At 40.8% G+C, this 23,611-nt stretch overlaps 1 protein-coding gene across 2 annotated transcripts in view; it reads left to right on the top strand.

The window, feature by feature from the left end:
- The window catches only part of tox (thymocyte selection-associated high mobility group box), a 66,724-nt gene that overhangs the window by 16,633 nt on the left and 26,480 nt on the right, over window positions 1-23,611 (top strand). For both annotated transcript variants that reach the window (XM_074687802.1, XM_074687801.1), the window contains 2 exons: window positions 10,446-10,511; window positions 15,613-15,720. In XM_074687802.1, the coding sequence (XP_074543903.1) occupies window positions 10,461-10,511; window positions 15,613-15,720 (159 nt within the window). In that variant the 5' untranslated portion in view covers window positions 10,446-10,460. The remainder of the gene's footprint in view (window positions 1-10,445; window positions 10,512-15,612; window positions 15,721-23,611) is intronic.

Raw genomic sequence — 23,611 nt, 5'->3', positions numbered from 1 at the left:
TGGCTCAGATAAGCATGGTCCTGTTTGCGTTAAACAAAGAGCGACGATTGAAGACATCCAGCAATTTACCTTCTTCATGATTGGCATGTAACTCTTTGTTACAAAGAACAATCAAGCTTTGTTTCAGAGAAGACTGTGAAGTGACAATTCTTTTGACCAATCAGTGGACTGTAGTGATGTAGCTCCACCTTCTGGGATTGGGTTGGTTTAGTCTGGCACCCCTACAGAAGAGTTCTAAAAAGTGGGATGGCTTGTCTTGGTTATTTGGGGATCCGTCCCAGGATTAGTCAGTGGAAACGCCATAAAACACATGCCATGCCGAGATGAACTGAACTGCATGGCAGGCTTTTAGAGTCAGGCACACATGTCATTCATCCATGAAGGAACAGCATGTCCTCAGCTATGGCTGAGAGAAATATTTCAACTTAGATGGGAACACATAAAACCTCATACTGATCAGGTTAATCGGTCTTCCCATATATCCGCCCTGACAGGCAAATCAGATGGAAGAAGGTTTGTGGAGCAGGGGAGCTTAGGAGACAACAGCTCAAACAAAATGTTACGACTGTGAGTGAAAAGAGAAACTTAGTGGGGTTATTTCAGCTGTAAAGCTAGTACTACAGGAACAGGTACCAGAAAGACAGCATAAAGCCTTAAGCAAGCACAATACCCTCTTTACAAATATTCATTTATTTAATTGTATTTATGTGCTTTTAACAACATTTTCAAACTCTCTGCCACTGTTACCTTCAACTATGGTTTCTCTGTTGTTTGGTAAGAAACAGAGAGAGAGAATAGTGGATTAGGAGTTGTGACAGATGCTCAGTATAAAAGATTTAGAGCAATAAACCCAGGTTTGTACCAGTGTTGGACTAGTGGAACTCTTCATGAGGCTAACATTATTTAAGATCCAGTTAAATTAGCACAAACTAGGGAAACACCAATCCTGATACTGAATACCTTTCTTATCCGGACTTAGAAAATAAGATCAGCTATCAGTGACAATGGGTCGACCCATTGTACAGATCTATTCATGAACCACATGCTCATGCTACGACATCAACACCAGAAGGTTTGTGTTATTTTGCTAGGCAAAGCTTAAATATCATGAAGACAGATATCTACAGCAGGCCGGCAGTCAGAAGGTTTTTCACTTGTTTCACCAACAACTCCGGGTGCAGCTTGAAGAAATGTTTCAGTTGAATCCCTCACGTATCCACTGATGGGGTTGACACTTGAACTGTGACTGCACTAAACCCCTCAGAATATCAACACAGTCACTTTACATATATTTATTTTATTTTATTTTGGTTTTCAAAGTTAGAAAAGTCTGAAGTTACCAAAACATCATTCTTAGTCTCATCTTCAGATTAAGAAATAGAAAAAGTTTATGAATTTGTGCATTGTTTTGATAAATTAATTATTTTAAATTTGCTCTATTGCACAAAAGCGCTGAGCACAAATCCAGCAACAGATCACCTTGTCCTGCTTTTGAGGGACCGTGAACAAAGTTACACAATAAATGTCTTCCAATAAATGTGTCAAACACATCTGTTATAAAATGAGAGGTGATGTCAAAGAGGACACTGAGCCCCTGCCTGACATCATTGGAGACCTTGAACAGAGCCCTCTTAGAACCATGCTGGGATAAAAAAAACAGTTTGAAAATTTCAAAGAAGCAGTCATGACAGGAAAACGTGAGTCCACATAGTGGGTTTCTAAGGTCCTAGGTAAAGCGGTAGATCCAAAATTACTCAAAACAGAGGAATCAAACAACCAGACAACAGACACAGGTGATAAGTACCTGGACCAACCAAAAAGGTAGTTAAGAAATCTGATTAGCAGCAGGATGCTTTATAAAGTGTATCAGGGCCTTCAAAGGAAAGGTTTTCTGAAATCCTTGAGATCTAATGGAGGACAGGAGTGAAAAACAGGCCCCCTGAGTTCAGAGTGTAGTTGTTGTAAAATCTCTAGTTTTCTAGTTTGTAGTTTTTGATGTTATGACTCAGAGCACCCTGTGCTTCTTTGACTTTACTGTGGTACATGGACACCAGGAGCATGAGAAAAGCACTTCCTCTCTGCTTTACTGCACGGGTTTTTACAATGCGTGATTTGGTTCATCTGCATCTGAATCAATTGTCACTCACTGTAAAGAGATCTGACTGAATCTGATCATGGCCTGTATTAACATTCAGTAAGAAGATCCCATGAAGGCGTAGACTCAGTTGTAGAGTCATTGACTCCCAGTTACAAGCTTTGGGGCCACTGAATCCCAAATTGCTCTTGCCATGTCAGCGGTGTGTGAATGTGTATGAATAAGATTAGCCAACATGGGACTCCAAATGTGACCAAACTTTTAAGACTGCGATGTACATTTTCTCTAGGTTGCACTGGTGCACCCGACACTGCCTGGGTGAAAACATTCATTTGTTTCACAAGTGCATCGCTTGTCTGTGTTCTCCTGTGACTGAAGTTAGGGATGGACCAGTCCAACTCTTTTGCTCCCAATACCGATACGATACCTGGGCTTTGGGTATTGACTGATACCGATCTGATACCAGTGTTCAATTATTACCTGCATGACCTATTGTGGGTTAAGAATGGTAATGTTTTGGGTAAACGGCAAAAAATGAGTAGGTGGAATAACTGAAGTTAATATTTATTTAAACTATAAAATATGTTTACCAGCTAAACAAAGCTTCAAAATGTACAGAAATCAATATTCAATTGTACAGTGCAGGTAAGGCTGGCCCTGTTCCTGGTCGTTTTCTGCTTTAAGTTGTGTGTTTAAAAACTGTGAGTGACCTGAGTGCCACAGTAGCCTGAAACTAACTGAAATGGAAAAGAAAGTAAACATCTTTAAATGAGGGGACATAAGAGAGGTAGAAACATTGAAAGTTTTTTCATTAAGAAAACTAAGCCTACTGTTACAACCAGCCTGGCTACTATCATTCCATCCGTCCCTACTACTGAGTCCAACCAGCCAACACACTGAGCCCTCAGTCCATGATTAGATGCCAAGCCCTGGTCCTTTGGTGTTAACATCAGACCCGGAACCAGAGGAGATTACCACGTCTGAGATAGAGCCCGGCCCCAAGACTCAAATTAAAAAGCCCAAAATATATTCTTTCAGACAGCTCTGTTTGGAACAATGTCCCTGGTAGAGGCACGGCAAAGGCAATGCAATGCATATCGTTCACTGTCAAGAGTGTGGTCAGAATATGGCCCCTAGTGCATTTGTAAGAGGGTCATCAACGTTTTGTATCAAAACTTGAAAAAAAAAAAAACACACATCATGTCAAAAAACACACTCTACATGCTGTGACAGGTGTGTGGAAAAAGTGTCCCCTCTCCCAGCTGCATTACAGCATCAGACAGTAATAACCAGGTTGGTTTGCCATTTGAGGGTCATGTGACAGCAAACAGAGACCTGCTGTAAGACTTTAGGAGAGATGTTAGGGCTTAGTTCACTGACACACTTTAAACACTTCCTTTTTCTTTTTATATGTAACTGTGCTTCGAATAAAGACAAGCATGTCACTTCATCTTCTTGTTTAAAAATCATTCACATCATATGAAAGTTATGGAAAACCATAAAAAAGTGACCTTTGGCATTAAAGGTGATGCAATGAAAAATTTGGATGCATCTAAAAGAAGAAGGTTAAGCTCACCAGTGCAACCAATGTAAAAAGTCAGTACTGTTGGAGTACTGTAACACTGATGGTCCCTTACTGTAGCTGTCTCTTCCATCAGTGTGTGAATGAGGTGTGGGTGGGTGACAGAGACCGGCGCTTTGTGACATCAGTGACTAGAAAGGTGCTCCATAAGTTCTTCCAAGAACTACATCTTAAAGATCTCACACTTACACACAGATTCTTGACTTTTTCAGGTCCTTTACTCTTCAGCCAATAAGGCCAGGTTTATTTTTGCTGCCATGGGGACAGAGATAAGACAGGTAAACAATGCTGGGGCAGAACGGCTCACAGCTGCTTGAACTGCTCCCCTTAAAACTCACCCATACTCTCTCTTTTTCCTTTTCTCTCCCTCTCCCTGTCTCTAATGAGTTGTTATGAGTTGATCTGAGTCTTTTGATGCAGTTTAAAAAAGTTCATTCAGATGAGCTCCGCCAAATGCTTTCACTCTCCACCCAAACCAAGTAGTGCTGAATATGCTCTGCAGCTCGTGGACACAGTTTGACTTTTAACACAACCTGGGCTGAAACACTGTCTGTTTCCAGAACACTGACATCATTTACAGAGGAAGTTAAACATAAATTGCAGATATTGAGCCTTAGTGTCATGGAGTGTTCAGTTTATGTTGGTAAAATATTGTATTCTATGTTTTCAGGTGGCTGACCATGCATGCTGTAACAGTGTTTTTAATCAGAGATTATCAGCTGATTATACTCTCTCAGTATTTGATTCCTGTGTCGATTGCTTCCCCTGATCAACAAATCATCTAATTCCCTAGTCCCTCCTTCGTTCTCTTCCTTCATCTGCTCCTTCTTCCTTACAGGACTCTGTATTCCTCTTTCTTTCCTTTGTCCTTGTCTGTCATCCTAATAGTCTCTCTTCCCCTTCTCCCCCTTCCTCCGACCCTGACCCACTTAGCTGGCTGCTTGTTATTCAACCCTTTGCTTTGCTTACACACACACACACACACACACACACACACACACACACACACACACACACACACACACACACACACACACACACACACACACACACACACACACAAAAGCATCAGAGATGAGAGAATAAGAGACACAGATAAAGGGAAGAGGGAGAGAAGATAAGTTGGTCTAAAAACAAACCGTGCTGTCATTTTTTTTCTGGAGATGTTCTCTGGTGCAGACCCATAAAATATTTATCCAAATTTCTACTTTAATGATTATAAAGATACTTTACCCCTATTAACTGATAATCCATCAAGTCTAAAGAGAAAAAAAAAGGTCTTATTTTTTTATTCTAGAAAAATGTGATACAGAAACAATGACCATGTTTTTAAAGCTTGTTTCAATTGAAAAAGAGGTATTAAGGAGTTTGGTCCTTATTCCATCCCTCTGATGCCCTTGTAGTATCTTTACATAGTGTACAGCTCAAAAAGTCTTAATTTTTCTTTCACTGGTGTTTCAGTAAAACCTGTCTCGTTCTGAAATGCTTCTTCGTTTTAGCTGCTGTCTCTTTAAGACTCTCCGCTCCACCATCCCCCTTCCCTCTGATTGGCCAGTCCTCTGGAGGCCTGTCCGGGGCAGAGCTGCAGGCAGAGCCCTCTAAAGTGTCATGGATAGGGTTGGGTATCATTATAATCTTATCAATTCTTGTTCTGCGTATCCACTTCAGTTTTCAAACTCAAAGTAAAAAAAGAACATTCCAAGAAGAAAAGTTAGCTTGCTCTGATTATTGGACCATTTAGGGCAAATCCCAATGCAGCTCCTTAATCCTGGGTTTGTTTGTCCACATGTAGTGAAGGGGTGTCCCAATTCTCTGTAAGATCAAGGGGAAGAGCTTCACAGCCCTTAAAACAAAGACTAACCAGGACCTCACTTGGAACCAAGGCGTATGACAAAGTCCCCACGAAATCCATATTGTTTTTATCAAACATCCATTAATTTGCTACTCCACGTTGGTATTAGCCATGTTTTGAACTGTTGGTTTTCTTTTGAAATCGCTCGTTATAATGATCAAGCTAAAGCTGCTATAGTGACAGCTACAGCTGTCATCTAAAAATAGGTACACCATTGTCAGACAGGGCTGACAGGTTAGCAGTGGACAGACTCCGGTGTGCTGGACCGCATTTCTCTATGACAAGTGAACGTTACAGAATTCAAAAGCTACATAATATAGCTTCTGAACACCATAACATTAGCTTAACGTTGGCTTTTCATGGCTTAGCTGTCTCATTACTCATCTGATGCGGTTCATCCTGGTGGTATGTGTTTGTCCAATCTAACATAGGTTTATCGTCAGTTTGTGAAAATGTGTTGGTTTTGAAAGTGAATAAACAGTCGCTCTGCCTATGACAGCCAGTGAGCATCTGGAGGCAGTGACGTAAGCAGGGACCAGGTGGCTTCTGGTATCGAAGACATGAAGTTTTTTTTTTTACCTCTTTCCATTATTATTTACCCTTTATTACCCCTTATTTACCCATTATTTACCCTTTTCCATTCTCATTGCTAGGCGCTACCCAAGTAGCTGCCTGTTGCAGTAGCTCTCTTGTCTTTGTCCGTTTCTTGTAATTCTTTTCGTCTCTTTTTCGTCATCTTTGTATTTGGAGTGGATCATTACTTTGTATGGTTCATTGTTGGTCATGGACACCAAACTTTTTGTGGCTTCAGTGATATTTTTACTACTTTTCTCCTGTGTTTGTCCGGAGATCCTACATGTAACCTTGGCTGCATTGTTTACATGTGAACTCAGCTGTTAGCAGCCTGTAGCATGTCAATGCTAACTGGTGTAAGGCCTGATGTCTTCCCACAAGATGAGGAGAAGGAGGTGAGGACGACGTGCTGGTTTTCAGGTGTGAGCTAAGAAGTGACGACATCGACCTGTCCTTCCATCCATCGTTATTGGGAACGTAAGATCTATCTCCAATAAGATGGACGAGCTAGCTGTGCTAACCCAGCAACAGAGGGAATACTAGAGGGCAGAGTAGCATCATGCTATTCACAGACATGGCTAATGGAGCTAACATCAGACACCAACACCATGTTGGAAGATTTTCACCTGCTGTGAGCAGACAGGATCCAGGAGACAGAGACTGAACAGACTGCTGGGGAGGCTCAGTCCTGGACCCTGTGGAGGTGGAGACTGGCTGAACTGGAGAATGATGGTTAACAGTACAACTGTTGTACGCTTCATTTGTAAGGTGGAGTCTCAGAAACAGGATGGTGGGGCAAAGTAGTTCTGAGCTCTTATCAGAGGTTTCAACAGAAGCATCTGTGCAAGCCAAGGAGGATGGGACATCAACTAGTGTGTGTGTGTGTGTGTGTGTGTGTGTGTGTGTGTGTGTGTGTGTGTGTGTGTGTGTGTGTGTTTACAGGTCATACATTTTGCTTCTGTATATCTGTAACACTGTATAATGCCACTCTGGGACTCAGGTATCAGTCTGACTCTTGGTTTGGTGTAAAGTCACAGATGAAGAATAACAATCCAGATTCCTCTGACTGTGTTGTTGTGGAGAAAGAGCTCTGAACACTGGGGCGTCATCAAACTGTGATTTGATGCAAGACAGTGACTTTCAGATAACCATTCTGTCCACCACAAGTCCATCTACCCTTGTAACCACACAGTGAGCCCTGCAGTGGCCTAATACTGGTGTCCTGCTGTTTGATCAAAAATTGAGTAACAGCTCTGTGGGAGCACCAGAGGCAATGCACAGTGGGCGCTTTACACATCCTGCCCCTAAAGCCTCTGTTACTATGCCCAACAGCAGGGCAGAGGTCAAACAACTTTGTCTCCTCAGTCCTCCTCTGAGCAAGTGTTTATGTATCGTTATTAGTAAAAACATCTTATCAGACTCAGTACGAGCCACATTCTATGGTGGCTGGGAAGTACAAACTGAATTCCTGATGGAATCCAACCAACATTTCATTAGAAAAACATTCTTACAAAGGAAGAAACAAATTTATAGAGTTAGAATGTTGGCATAAAGGGAATTTACTAAATCCTGAATGTGACCTAGGGATGGGTACCTTACATATTTGAAACGATACGGTACCAATGCCTGGTACCTAGCAATCGGTACTGGTACTCAACGGTACCAATTTTCTTTTTTGTGGTTATGTGGTAAAAAATATTAATTGGTTTAACAATAAAATATGAATTTTATCAATTTAACATATTTGTTCTTCAATATATAACCTTGAAATGCTGTGTTCATGTCCAGCGTGGAAAAACGCCTACTCTTCCACTCCCTCACAGTCACAAGGATGCATTCAGGTACCTAAACATGGTATCTTTTGACTCTACACGAATTGATACCCGATGCTTTTGTCATAATTTGGTCGGTACCTAAAAAAGAACCAAATTCGGTACCCATCCCTAATGTTACCTGGAAGTGATTTTACCCGAGGGGTCAGTCAGTTTGTATTGAAGAAAGACACAGCAGCATGAGAGTTTATAAAAGTTTATGGTGAGTGCATTATGTTTTGTCTGTCTTGTGGAACCCGCTTCAGCCAAAAACTGCAGTTTTACTTTTTGTATGGATGGTCTCTGGAATCAGACCAAACGGACAAAACATAATTCACAAACATAAACTTTTTATGAACCCTCAGTGCATGGTTTGTTTTGACATGTATAGGAGACTATATGAGTCAAGATGAGAGAGCTGAGTGCTTTTTTGAACTATGGTTTATTGTATTTGGGTACTGACAGCAGACGTACAGGAGGAAGTTAGAGTAAATTTAGAAAAGAGTTTGGATCCATTATAGGACAGAGGATCTATCAACCCCTCCACTACTGTGTACACCACTGAAGACATAAGTAAAAATCTCATCTACTGCTCTAATAATTCTGTGTATTTAAAAAGAAAAAAATAATTGTGTGTGTGTGTGTGTGTGTGTGTGTGTGTGTGTGCGTGTTTGTGTGTGTGTGTGTGTGTGTGTGTGTGTGTGTGTGTGTGTGTGTGTGTGTGTGTGTGATAACGCCATCCTGGCTCTCTGTTGACTGTGTAAACCTACACCTCTTTTGCATAATACCCAACAGCTGGGGGATGGACAGGGCAGTTACACCTGTCCGTACACCTGTCCACCTGTGTTTGCATTTTGTGTGTGTGTTTGTAATGCTGTGTGGATGTGTGCATGATGTCTGGATCTAGCTGTTCAAATGTTCTTGTTGTGTGTTTGTTGATGAAGACACTTGTTATGTACACAGTATTTTAGATGATTTATGGATTTGTTTTTGTTGTGGTGGAAATGTAGGGTTTCTCTTGTAATGACCACTGCTGGTTTGTTTACTGTCATTAGCAACCTGCTTACCAAAGATGATGCTGATGGTAAGAGTGGTGAATGTGCCTGATAAATCAGCAAGGAGAACTTTTTGGTACCTTGAAGGCCCTGTGAAGAGTTGAAACAGTCCAACTTTTGATATTAGCCTGTTCGCACTCCACTATGCCATGAAACAGAAGTTTCCTCATTTTAAGGAAGTCAGTTAATTTAACATCGTCAGAGAAAAGTAGCCAATCAGTGCTCTGAATAGGTCCAAGTCGCCTGTCAAATCAGAATAACAACATCCAAGGTGTGAATGTTAGAAGTTACCCTGAGTTTGCAGTTTGAGCTGAGGTTCTTCTTAAAACTTCTATCCATTCATCTTCTGACACTTGTTCAGGGTTGCAGGAGGCTAGAGCCTATTCCAGATTTATTCTAGCAAGAGGCTGAGTACACCCTGGACTGGTTGCCCGTCAATCACAGGCCTGACACACAGAAACAGGCAAACTTTCATGTGCACACACACACCTACAGGGAATTCATGCCCCGTTTCCACCAAGCAGTTCAGTTCTCAGGTCTCAGTACGGAACACATTCTGTGGCGTTTAACCAGAACAGGCCCCCAAATTACCAACCTGTACCATCCCACTTTTTGGTGTCCTTCTGTTGGGGTGCCAGACATACTGATCCAACCCCAAAAGGTGGAGCCAGAAACACCGCAGTTTGCTGATAGGTCTAAAGAATTGTCACTCACTGTGCAACAGCAGCGGCTGTATTTCTCCTGGTGGCACACACTCTTCTCTGAAACAAAGCTTGATTGTTAGTAACAAAGAGCTGCATGCCAGTCACAGAGAAGACAAATTGCTGAATGCCTTCCACCGTTGCACTTTGTTTACTGTCATGTTTTTCTTTTTTTGTTTGATATACTAGCAGTGTACACTGTGTTGTGCTGCTGTGGCGTCAAGCTATGACACAACTGAAGCCGCTATCGGCATCCAGCTTACCATGCTAACCAAGAAGGGTACAGTTGGCTATGGAAACACTAACAGGATCAGGCTTAACCAATCCAACCTGTACCAAACTGTTTTTGAGTCCTGGGAGGAAGCCGGACTACTGAGAGGGAACTCACGCATGCATGGGGAGAACACGCCCTCCTTGCCTGAACCAGGATTCAAACGGGTGTGAATTATTTGGCCTTCAGTTTCTCTAGATTAACCTAACCCCAGCTGGTGTGGTGAATACAGGCTGCAAATTCAAGTTCGGAATCTTTGTCCATGGAAACAAGGGTCAAGACAGCTACTAGTTGTCATGTAAGACATGAGAATAACAGGCAATGTCTGAGGGAGATGATGAAGTGATAACTACAGATTGTGATGATTTGTAAACACATTGGGAGCTACCATGCTATCTCCTCTCTTCATCTTCTCATACTCTGTCCCCGACTGGCTGTCTTCTGTTTGCTGTGTTGGAGTAAAGTTTGTTGACATTGTTGCTCTCTTGCTTTTTGTTCTCTGCAGCTGGACGGGGACACCATGTTCCTGGGTGTGCAGGACACAGGCCTCGACTTTCCCTCAGCCAACCAGGTGAGAGAGTGTGTGTGTGCATGGGTGTGTGTGTGGGCTCTTTTGTTTCTTTTCTTAGGGGAAGGCTGTGAGTGCCCCACTGAATTTTTACTTACCACAATAATTTCTGGCTTTATATTTCACTGAGCTAATGTCTTTATTTAGTGTAATGTGACATCTCCCCACACAACTAAAAGACTAAATGTTGAGACTGGCAGGATAGAAACCTTGACCCATGACCCCTATGACCCCCACAACCCTACCTATAACCATAGACTGTATAAAATAGGACGTAGTCTCGCTGACGTCACCCCTCTGTTTCTGAAACGGAAAATGAAGCACATCAGCTATAGCGGCCATATTGGTAGTGGCAAGGGCTTCGCCTACAGCCATAGGGCGCCTGTCGGTCACGTGACCCTCAGCTGTACCGCTTATTGGGGGAGCTTGCAGTCTTAATATCCTCTGTACGGCTGCGTTAGAAAAAAATGGAATGAAATCTAACAAAAACAGCAGTCAACAAAAAACAGCAGTCAACAAAAAACACTGTAACCAAGTTCATCTTCACACTCTCCACTCCAAACTAAAAGTAACAGGTGACTTAAAAACAAACAAACAAACAATTATTGCATATCTCTGCCCCCCACATGATCAACCATACACCAGTGGAAGTTGATCCTGTATAAGTAACAACAAATTGGCTACACAAATAATATGCAAACAGTATAATACACCAAAACCTTGAAACATAAAAATTAAACTATGAATTCATTCACAGCTCCTACAGAAGTGAAGTTACCTCAAACAAGAGCAGAGATATGACTAAAACTGGAGTAAGACTGAAGTGAGAAAGGGCAAACTTAACCAATAAGGTGCAACAAATCCTACTGTTTTTTTGTTTTTTTTTTGTTTTTTTTTTGTTTAAGAAAAATAATGTTTAGTTACTCTAGTGTTAACTTAAAATGTATTGTCATACTAACAGAGATGCAGTAAAAGTAATATGAAATGTGGATAAAAGCAAAGAGAAAAAGATCAATCATTCAGCTTTTTGTGGGTTATTTGTAAATACAGCTTTTGTTCTCCTTATTCGACTGACTTATATTTCCACTAAGGATGTATTAGCCATTAGCCAACTGTTTTCAGCTCAAACTTACCCATTGTGCTTAGTGAGTTAGCTTTAGGGATGGGTACCTTTCACATCTGAACTGATACGGTATCGGTGCTCAACGGTACCAATTTCCGGTACTTTTTGGGTTCATGTGGTAAAAAATGTCAATTTAAAAAAAGTTAGTAGTAATAAAATCTCAAATTTCTTTAATTTCCCATATCTATTCTTCAATATATAACCTTGCAATGCTGTGTTCATGGCCAGCATGGAAAATTACCTACTCTTTCAGTCCCTCAAAGTCACAAGGATGCATTTAGGTACCTAAACATGGTACCTTTTGATTTTCCATGAATCGATACCCGGTACTTTTGACAGAATTCAGTCTGTACCTATAAAAGTACCTAATTCGGTGCCCATCCCTAGTTAGCTTGCTGTAAGGTTTGTACTTAGAAAACACTTATTTATTTGTTTTTTATTATTTTATTTATTTATTTGTTTTTTATTATTTTATTTATTTATTTTTCATTATTTTATTTTATTTTATTTTATTTTTTTATTTATTTAGTTTTTATTTTTTTAATTAAAGAAAAAAAATTTCTTGGTAAAAACTTTATAGCAAACTGGGCATAATGGGTGAGTTTGAGCTGAAAACAATTGGCTAATGGCTAATTGCTAATACATCCTCAATGGAAAATGAGTCCATGAAATAAAGATCAAATTGGCAGCAGTCTCTGATGGATTGTGAGCCACTACTAAGTCACTTTTGAACTGCACCTGGGTCTTGTTGATATGATGCATGTGGTAAAAAAAGGGTTTCTTGTAGATAGCTGGATGAACTCTAACAGCTTCTTTAGTTTTTAGCATCCTGCAGTTACAGGATGATTATGTATCGTTGCCTCATTTCCACTCTAATAGATGTTATGTGTCCATCTGTCCTGTTACTTTACCCCATAATAACGTCTCAGCGTCACGTCTCTGGAGCAGCAGATGTAGGAACAGTACTGGGAATCAAACACTGTATTTATTGGACTGTGGGTGCGACTGAATTCACAAGTCCTTTCCTGAGGCCGGGGAAGCCTCTAGAGATTAACATGTGTATTTGTTGGAGCAGAATTACCTCACCACCAAGCAAAGCTCGCATTAAGGAGAAACTCCTCCAGAGATCCATTATTCATGGAGCACACTATGGAGAATATTGTGGTATAGGAACCTATGATTTGATGTTTTATTCATTGTGTTGTGCCATAAGAAGATGGGGAGTGGTGTGTGGAATAAGAATTTATAGCTTTATTATTGAAGTACCATTCCCTCCATATGATGTCAGAGCATGCCATGAATGCAGCCAGTTTTCAGTCTGACCCTCAAATTTGTTCTATTTTTTATAAACCTTTAATGGAGCAGCAGAGCCATGTTAGTGTGTACAAGCTGAAAGAGAAGAAACACTTCTTGTTTCTTGTTTAACTTGATTGAACAAGTTGTTTTGTGCATGTTTGTATGTGAACGTCAGCATTTCAGAAGCTGGAAGAAGCCGATTTTTCTCTTTTTCGCTTTGTAAACTAGATCCATGCATGAGTTTAACTCTGCAGTGCTGTAAAGAATCCTTTCTCCTCTGATATGAATCGTTTGACTGCCTTTTAAAGACATTTGATTACTATAAAATACAGAGAAACATAACAAACCTTCTTTAAAGGTTTAAAACAAATCATCATTCTAAGAGCAGTGTGAAAGGCAGTCTTCTTTGAGCCAAGTTTTCAGGTTCATCACGTCTAATATGTGGTCATCAGCTCAACACCGCAGAAGTCTTCACGTCACTGCAGCATTGTGGTCATCAGGTTTTTTTAAGAGTCCTATTTATGATTAATGACACAATACGCTCCAGAAAAAATGTTAGCTGAGGGTTTTAAAGACAAATGTACATTCAGCAGTTTGTAAATTAAGGTTTGGATTGAATTAAAACCCAACATGCAATAATTATTGCTCTATAATGATTTTACAAAAATCAGTTTGAAAAGGCTTGTGTGCTGCAAAGGCTCGGCTTGGAATGATCCTTCACGCAGGAAAACTACATCTGGAAACAGTGAGCTATAAGAGGGTTGTTCTTTTTCACCATATTTTAATATTTTAATCATTGATATAGCATAACAACGGTGGATGTTCAGACCAAATGTGTGCAGATGTTCAAACCTCTAAAAATTCACATGTAGAAATCACTGAAACTGTCTGTGAACTGATCAAAACGCTCTGTTCCAAAAAAGAGCACCAGATTTTCCTGACACTTGCTGATATGATTTGGTCATCACATAAGGATCTCCTAACTGGTTCATAACATGTTTGAGGTGTGGGCCTCAAACACCAAGGTCTGCTTAAAACTCCACCCACAACAGGCCTACATAGAGCCACCCAATCAGAGGGAAGAGAGTTTGTGGAGGAAGGAACCCTAACCTGTGTAAACCCAAATTTTTCACTGCACAATAAGTTAATGCATTTAGACCTCCCTTGTACATAATATGGATAATTGTTTTTTAGCATTGTTGTTATTATTACTATTACTATCTTATTATAATTATTTTTTCATATTTTTTCATTTTAAAAGTTAAATTGACTAATGAAAGTAGGGATGTATGATATTAACAACACGATATTGGCTTCAAAATGCACCATCAGATATCAGCCAACAATCCAATATCAACCGATATAAAAGTGACAATGGGCTGCTGCTTACTTGATTCAACCCCAAACCTTTGCGCCATGTCCCTGGTGGGTAGATGTGAGCAGCGAAACGTGACAACGTCACATATGTCTGCCTGCAGCTTGAGAGTTTGAAGCCAAAATGTCTGTGGTGTAGAAGTTTTTCAAAGTGTCAACGATAGATAGCAAAACTGCTATCAGTGTCAGTAATGTGAGGGTGAGCTAGGCCAAAGTCTTTCTGCACTGAAAACTCAACTAACCATCTCAAGAACCGTCCTTTTTAGTTATTTTCCTTTTTTTGCATAAGAAATAAATCAACATATTTCAAATACTGAAGAGAGCAAATGATTTCTGCAATTACATGTTGGGGCTTAAAAAAAAAAAAGATACATATCAGTAATCTGCAATCAGCAAAATATCTAATATCCTGCATCCCTTACCCAAAGTCAAACCAACACTTCAAGAGATTCAAAAAGTAAACGGAAAATGCTGCCTGTGGCATCAGACAGCAGCTAAAACAAAGAAAAGAAAGCTTTTTTTTTTACCAGAGGGCAGTATAGAGCCAAAGAAAGCACAGTTTGACCTCTTTTTATGAAGTTAGAGCTCACAAACTAGATCAAATCATTGATTCATCTTTAAGATATGAGATTAGAGAGACAAACATGAATCTGGAGTGAGAGAGGTTGAAGCTTTAGCGTTTGCTGGATGAAGTTTTAAAGCCTCACAGGCTAGAGCAGTGTATGAGTTTAAACTGTCTTTATACTCAACATGGCTGATAAAGAAAAACCAGGCCCATAATACATTCTCCATGATAAAATATTCTCTTATTATCTGAGATTCTTTGTGTAGTCCCGTCATGGAAAGAAAATGCAGGATGAAAGAAAACAGACAGAAAAAAAAAAAACACATGGAGCCAGAAGTGAGTGTTGTTATCTGATATTTTATGAGTTTGTCTTTGTTCATTGCAGCTGTGTTATCAGCTCAGTCAGGACTGAACACTTTATTTACAGCCCTGTCTGTCTCTGCATGTCCATGTCTTATAGTCCTTTATTACTCTGTCTTTCCTTCTGTCAACACATTTCTGTTGGAGCTGTTCATAAAACAGTGAAAGCGATCACCTCTCCTTTATTCGGAGATGTTTCTGTGTGTGTCCAAGTGACTGAACCCCGTATGGAGTCATACTTTGTCTCTCCATCTCTCCCCCACCCCCTTCTATCCTGTCTTTGTCCTTGCTTCTTTTTCGACCTGACCTTTCTATTTGACCTCTGACCTTTTCTTGGCCTCCTGGTTTTATTTGAACTTTGTGTGTCTTTGTGATTCTTCCCACAGTTCCGTGTGCCACAGCCCCCTCATCCTCAAAGCAAGGGGACGCCCCACCCATCGGCACAGCACTGGAGGAGAGACACACACATGGTGGACACACACCGTCTGCCCTGGGTGAATAAAAACACACTGACGCACACACACACACACACACACACTCAACACAGAAGGAAAGGCGTAGTCTGATTTTCTACAGATAATCTCAATAAATCATCTTTAGCCTTTTTTTGTTCACTTTTCTCTCTTTTTGGATAACTGTATTTGGGTATTTCCCTGGTAGAGGGTCAGGATTCCCCAGAACTGCTTTTTTGGCTAATGTGGCTGAAAAGCCAGCCACATCTGAAAGTGACAGCTCAAAGCGAGAGCTCGCATTCCCGTGAAATAGAAACTCAAATTTGAAGATAAGCTACCAATTTCAGATCACACTGCACCGTTAGATAATCTGATCTCACACACTAAGAGTGATCTCAATATTGAAGAGTGGGGTGAATGTGTCAGGTGGATGCATGTGTCAGACTTTAGTCCTCTTGCCAGCCAGCATCTCTCCAAGTGTCAATGATATTTCATCTCAACACTGGAAAAACTGAAATCTAAGCATTTTTTTTCTCTTATTTGTAGTAAAAATTGTCTCATTAGACTTAAAATTCAGATGCATGAACTACAAAAGCTTCTGTTAAGTATTTTTATCCTTCACAAAGCATAAAAAAATGTTTTCTTTTTTTTTTTTTTCAAATTTTTGACTTTTTCATAAAGTTACAGCCATGTCCACTCCATTGGACTACCCAGCCCCAGAATTAAGTACTAGTATGACATGCACTATAACCTTAAAGATAGGGTCTGCAGGAATTATTGTTACTTGCTTGTAAACGCAACATTCAATCTGAGCTTCTCCCCTTACGATAAGTGCCAGCAGCAGCCCACATCCACTGCCTCCTACAGAAGCACACACACCCAGCAACCACCTGTAGCATCACGTTTCTATGCAGGAAAGACTCAAGAGCAGTGCACCTGAATTAACATGTTAGCACAAGCTAATCACAGGATTCATCAGCGCCTTCACTTCTTGTGGCGTCTGAGTATATTTGGGGTTTGGGAATCTGACAGTTAAACATAAAGCTCAAATATCCAACTTGGTTAAGGTAGCAGGGAAGGTTATAGGGCAGCCTCCACCCTCTGCCCCCCAGGACTCATATGACCAGTCTGTTATTCGACAGGCCACCAGCATCATAGATGATCCTTCCCATGTGCTGCACTCCCAATTTGAGCTCCTAAACTCTGGAAGGAGGTAAAGGACCCCTTTCTGTGCACTAAACCGTTACAAAAACTCATTTATCCCACATGCTACAGGCTTAATTAACAAGCAACTAGAGGGACACAGACAGACAAGCCAGAGGACTTGAGGGCTCACATTACAGAAACCATGTAATGTCTGGGGATGGGCAGTGTGCATATGTCTGTAAGTTTTTGTAGTCTTTTGGGTGGGTGTTGTGTTTGTCTGCACTGTATGTTGTTAACACTGTATTGTCTATTGTATGTAACAGCATATATATATATATATATATATATATATATATATATATATGTATATATATGTATATATATGTATATATATGTATATATACATATACATACATTAGGCCTGCACAATATATTGTTTGAACATTGCCATCGCAATATGCACATGCGCAAAAGTCACATCGCGCATGTGATGTGACTATCACATTTCCCCTATTTTTTGGAGAAATGGAAAAAAAGTAACTGAAATTGGAACCTATTCTATTTTGTACGGAGACATGGCCTCCTGGATCCCTTTCATATACAGCAGTTAGGGATTGGTACCTTTCACATTTGAAACGATACGGTGCAGATGCCCGGTATCTTGCAATCGGTACCGGTACTCAACAGTACCAACTTTCGGTACTTTTTTATGTGTATGTGGTAGAAAATATCTTTTTTTTCAATAATAAAATATATAATTTTTACAATTCAACAAATGTATTCTTCAGTATATCACCTTGAAATGCTGTGTTCATGTCCAGCATGGAAAATCGCCCACTCTTCCACTCCCTCACAGTCACAAGGATGCGTTTAGGTACCTAAACACGGTACCTTTTGATTTTACATGAATCGATATCCGGTACTTTTGTCAGAATTCGGTCGGTACCTAAAAAAAGTACCTAATTGGGTACCCATCCTTAACAGCAATCTTTGTGATTCACAGATAAACCCCCTTAGCCTGGATTAAACGGTATCATAGGAATACAATGATGTCATTGTGAGTCAACCAAATTCTTCCCAAACAGAGCTATTCAAGTCATCTGGCAAAAATTCTTCTATCTTTAATAATGCAATATATATCGCAAACCAAAAATATATCGCAATGTCAGTTTTTTCCATTATCGTGCAGCCCCTATATATATATATATATATATATATATATATATATATATATATATATATATATATATATATATATATATATATATATATATATATATAAACTGCTTAGTATTTACTACCATTATGTGAAAGTACAGAGTCAGACCGTCTCAACTCCACATAGAAACAACACAGAGCATGGCATCACAACAGTGACACTATTGGTTGAATACTGTTAAGTGGAGCAGAACATGATAGGAGCTTAAAGCTGGGACTGCGAAGTATCTGAGTGGAAGTATCGGATTGGGGCTCGGCATTGGCAGATACTCAAAATGACTCGGACTCGGACTGGGGGGGCAAAAAAACCTCCGTAATATATATTTTATCTCTGGGGTTTGGAATAGAAGGATTGACAGGATATCCCAGCAGGGGCCTACTGGTGTAGCCTTCTGGTGGTCATCTTGGAGTCAGAGAAAATGCACTTGCAGTTACACCGACTTACCACTGAATGTATCTTAAAGGAGTATGTCATCAGAGAAAATTTTAGAGGTTGTGTAGTTCCACTAAAGAAACCACTGCATTTAGGAGAAGAAGTTGTCCACTGCAGTTATGCTATTCAAAAACTAAACTATAAATTCTTCTTACCACATGGTGGATTTTTTTTACTTTGAAGTAATTCAGGTGTTTTTAACCTTCAATATCTTTAAACAAGACATTTTCTAGACTTTTCAGGGGAATTTGGCTCATATTAAGTCTGATAAGATGTTTTGTAACTAAATATAGGACATAAATACTGCCCGAGAAGATGATAGGAAGGCAGTGCCAAACAGACTTAAAGAATTCAGAGACAACTACAAGAGACACAGTGGAAAGCCTGATGTATGAGTGTAACAACTAATAAAACAAGTGGAACTGTTAGTCTCGCCTACCCCCCAGTTAATGGTCTGGAAAAACTATATTCAACAACAGTCAGAATCAGAGAGACTCTCAGTAAGAGTAGAATTCCTTCACAGAAGAGTTCTGTCCTCCACAATGTGAATATCTGTGAACACAATCTCTACATTCGTCCTGATATATTTCATAAATGATTCGATTTCTATGCGAATATGTTCAAACTTATCTGAAGCATCATCACCTCAGCTTTGCATTCATTCTGCTCCCCCATATCTCTCTGACTTTACATATAAATATGAGAACAAACACAAAACACCTCATCAGGAGAATTCAGACCAAGGGTGACTGAGTCAGCCACTGGGCCACCGTGCTGGCTGAAGGGAATCTCCCAACACTCCCCCACACATGCACACACACAGACACACATATTATTCATATAATCTGATGACTGAAACGAACACTGTAGTGTTTTAATGTCCCTGCTGCTCATTTCACATTAAAAACGTGTGGTGCTGGCTTTCATACCCTGTCTGTGTCTCAAAGCTGACACATCTGCGTGACTCATACTGAGATGAGGAGTTTCCAACCAGGTATTTATTACAGACTGAACCCTTATTTAATAAACCTCTTTATTTGTGGCTCTTTTCGGAATCTTCAAAAAAAAAAATTCATACCTCTCAGCCTCTTAGCCTCACAAGATCAGATATTTCATTACTTTCTTATGACTCTTCCCAGCTCTGCATTCAGAGCAATATCTCAGTAACCATGTCAGATATTCATACGCAGAAATGATAACTACCATAGAAAGACTCTATGTTGGACAAATAAAAAGACACAGGAGAAACACACGCAGCCTTTACAGCAACATGACAGGTATGTACAGTAACAAAAATTTGGCTGCACATTTAGGTTAAAACTCATGTTATCTGCCCAGAATAACATGCTATGAAACACAGCATCTGTAATCGTAACAAGTTTTGATATTGGCATCATCCACTTTATTAGGAACATCTGTTCAGCTGCTTGTTAACTCAAACATCTAATCAGCCAATCATGTGACAGCAGTTCTGCAGCATTCACTCATGTAGACCTGATGAAGACAATCTGCTAAAGTTTAAACTGAGCAACAGAACAGAGAAGAAAGGTGGTTTAAGAGACATTGAACATGGCATGGTTGTTGATCTGAGTATTTCACAAGCTACTGACCTTCTGGGATTTCAACCCACAACCATCTCTGGGGTTTACAGGGAATGGTCCCAAAAAGAGGAAATCAAAGCTAAGAACAGGAAACTGTGGGTGTGTCTTAATGCGTTAATTTCGTGCCTCCTCAGTCCTATCTCCTCCACTTAACTGGAAGTACTTTCTCAGTCGTCATTTTGAAGACTGTTCACATCACAGTGTGTAGACAGGCCACAGCCAAACAGAAAAAAAAAACAGATTTGAGCATTAATGTGATACTCTGGGATGGAACAATGGGCAGAAATGACCCCTACAGCAGTGTTTTTGTGCAGCAGAAGCCCAGGGCGCATGCACCAAACACCCCCTCCCTGCTCCTCTGCCGGTTTCCTCTGCACTCAGACGGGGCCATATTTTACTTGACCAAAAACACAAATAAACAGACTCCCACCGAAAAAATCTGATATCAGTCTGCATTCACATTTTGTTTAGAGAATTTTCAGCGTGTTACTTTCACACAAAAACACCGCTAAATAAGGCTCTAGTTCTCATCGTGTCTCTTCGTCCTGGCAGACTACCTGCGTTTGTTTATATCTGGCACGCTGCGCGTGGACTGATACACTAAGCGGCAAGCGCCTCGTAGCCAGCTGTGGCTCTGCAGCGGAGGTAGCGCCGTTTTATGCCACAATGAGAACTAGATCCTTATTTAGCAGTGTTTTTGTGTGAAAGTAACGCACTGAAAATTCTCTAAATAAAGCGTGAATGCAGACCGATATCAGATTTTTTCAGTGGGAGTCCGTTTATTTGTGTTTTTGGTCAAGTAAAATATGGCCCCGTCTGAGTGCAGAGGAAACTGGCAGAGGAGCAGGGAGGGGGTGTTTGGTGTGAGTGCTCTGGGCTTCTGCTGCACAAAAACACTGCTGTAGGGGTAATTTCTGCCCTAAACCTTGAGATAGGACCCAACTTGTTCCATCCTGGAGTATCACTTTAAGACCTGCAGTATGAACATAGCCAAACTGGTTTTTTGAACATGACAGTAAGTTCACTGTACTCCAGTGACCTCCACAGTCAACAGATCTCAGTCCAATAGAGCACCTTTGGGATGTGGAGGAACAAGAGATCCTCATCTACAGCAGCTGTGTGATGCTATCATGTCGGTGTGAAGCAAAATCTGTGTTTCCAGCACCTTGTTGGATCTAAGACCTCAAGAATTTAGACAGTTCTGAAGGAAAGGGGGGTTCAACCTGGTACTGGCAAGGCATGCCTCATAAAGTGGCCTGTGAGTGTATGATATCCAGCAGAAGCTTTTTTTCTCGTTTTATCGACAGCGCCACTCTCCTTCACTTACTTGTAAAAGGGTTCACTGATCAGATGTAACCATTCATTGTGATTAGAAATGACTGGTGTGATAATGGAAATGTGTTCTCATGTCCTGCTTGGGGTTTTTCACATCATATGAAACTGTTCTGAACATGGAGATGTGTGAAACATGAGTGAAAAGACTTAATCCTGACTACATTAGTCTTTCTCTTCGCTCCCACTGCTCGGGGAACAGGCTATTGTACTGACATGAATGGAAGAGCAGAGAGAGGGAAAGTAATTTATGCAGAACTTAGAGAAATGATGGAGAGAATCTAAGAGGAGAGGGACAGACAGACAGACAGACAGACAACAGACAGGCAGTGTAATATATGCACAGCTCCAAGCTCCAACAGGAAACTGTGCTTGAGATTTAGACCACAAAATGAACTGTGGGACTTTTTGTTTCATTAGGAGCTGAAAAATATAGTTTGACATTTAACATGGTATATATACAGTATACCCAGAGCTAAAAATGAGTTTGATTGTCAGTGATAAACCAATAGAACAAAGATCTTGTTATACGTTGTCAAATTTGAATGATCAGGCAACAGTTTTAAAGCACCAAGAGAAAAAAAAAAGTTGAGCGGATTAAAGTTGAACTTCTGTAAATATTGAAAAAAATCAAGATCACATCATGTCGATCCTGAATATCAGCGTGTGGTATCTCTGTTGTGAGACACTATGCATCAGAGGTGTCAAACTTATTTTTAGTCAGGGGCAGCACGCAGCTCAATCTGATCTCAAGTGTGCCACACCAGAAAAGTCAGAGCATGATAACTTGTAAATAACAACAACTCCAAATGTTTCCTTTGTTAACATTCTGACAACATTCACATGTAATTACCTATCTTTTTACAAAACATTATGAACAACCTGAAACTTCTTTATAAAAAGAAGTGCAATTTCAACAATATTCAAACTCCTTTGAAAAAAACTAGACCCATGCTGAAGTGCTTAAGGGGCCGTTTACACAACAACGGTTTAAGGATGAAACACAAAATAAGGGTTGCGTTTCTGCCTCTCGTTTACCAAGAAACGTTTTAGCCGACCTAAAATGGCCTCCAAAGTGGAATTTTTCTGAAAGGCTGCCAACACCTTTGTCAGCTTTTTCAGTGGAAATACTAACATCACACTTCCCTTAATGTGTGGGCATACAACAGTACAACAGAATCACTGTTACGATGGTCGTGGACTACCATTTTGTGCTTGTGCTGCTCAATCTTTCTTTCAACAAATGTGCATCTGTTGCTCCACTTCTGCACTTAGCTTTCTCCAATACACCAGATGATCAGCCCAACTCTACTTCAGGAGAGATCTACCAAAGCTGCTTCGGGACAAGACAATTATAGCACCACCTACAGGCCTGTTGACTAATAACGTCACCTGCTAACTACAGCGTTTTCAGTCCCTTAGCATTTCTGTATAAACACAGATTTTTTTCACTGCGTTTTAGCTTTTCCGGATGTAACGTTGGCGTGTGAACGGGGGGCCTAAAACTGTGGTTCTGAATGAGTCTGACTGCAGAAACACAAAGGGCTCTAATTTCGTAGACCAGGCGCGAGCGCAGGTGCACCTGCCCTGCGCCGGCCTTCGCCGCGCGGACAGGGCGTGACCGGCGCACTTTTCATGTTTCCTGCAGTGCCAAGAGAGGCGCAGTCAAGGTGCAGTCAAGGCGCAGAGGAGCGCAGAGGAGCGCGTCCACACCTCCCTCTGCGCAAATGGCAGAGAGGGAGGAGAAGAGCAGTGAGTGGGTTTAACACAGCCGAGTGCTGTTTTTACCAATCAAATGAGCGCCTCTCCTCGCCTTTCAGTGCGCTGCGGCCGAGGTGCAGCAACTGATTGGTCTGACTGATCCCTGACTCGCGAAAAGTCTGCTGGAAAGACCCGATAGCAGAGACGGTCAGAGCCGCTGTCCCCGCAGCAGGAGAATGGACCGCGGGGCGCATCGGAGGACACAAAGCGCGTCACCGTGTGGGCCAGCTCCCGGGACAGATGTAATCTGTTCCTTTGTCATTAATAGGAGTACAAAATGAAGAGACAGTTACACAGCTGGCTTATCCATTCAGAATACTTTTGATCCACCTGCACTCCTGGTTTGTCATCGCCAAATAGCAGAACCTTTGGTGATATACTGTATACTCTCCCGGTGTCTCCACCTCATCCTCCTTACAATAATGTACTCCATCTTTTTAGA

The sequence above is a fragment of the Halichoeres trimaculatus genome, unplaced genomic scaffold, assembly GCF_033239565.1.
Source record: "Halichoeres trimaculatus isolate MK-OKI-2021-1 unplaced genomic scaffold, fHalTri1.1 fHalTri1_scaffold_15, whole genome shotgun sequence".
Lineage (NCBI taxonomy): Eukaryota > Metazoa > Chordata > Actinopteri > Labriformes > Labridae > Halichoeres > Halichoeres trimaculatus.
Note: the sequence above shows the minus strand (reverse complement) of the source record. Positions and strands in the feature narration are given on the sequence as shown.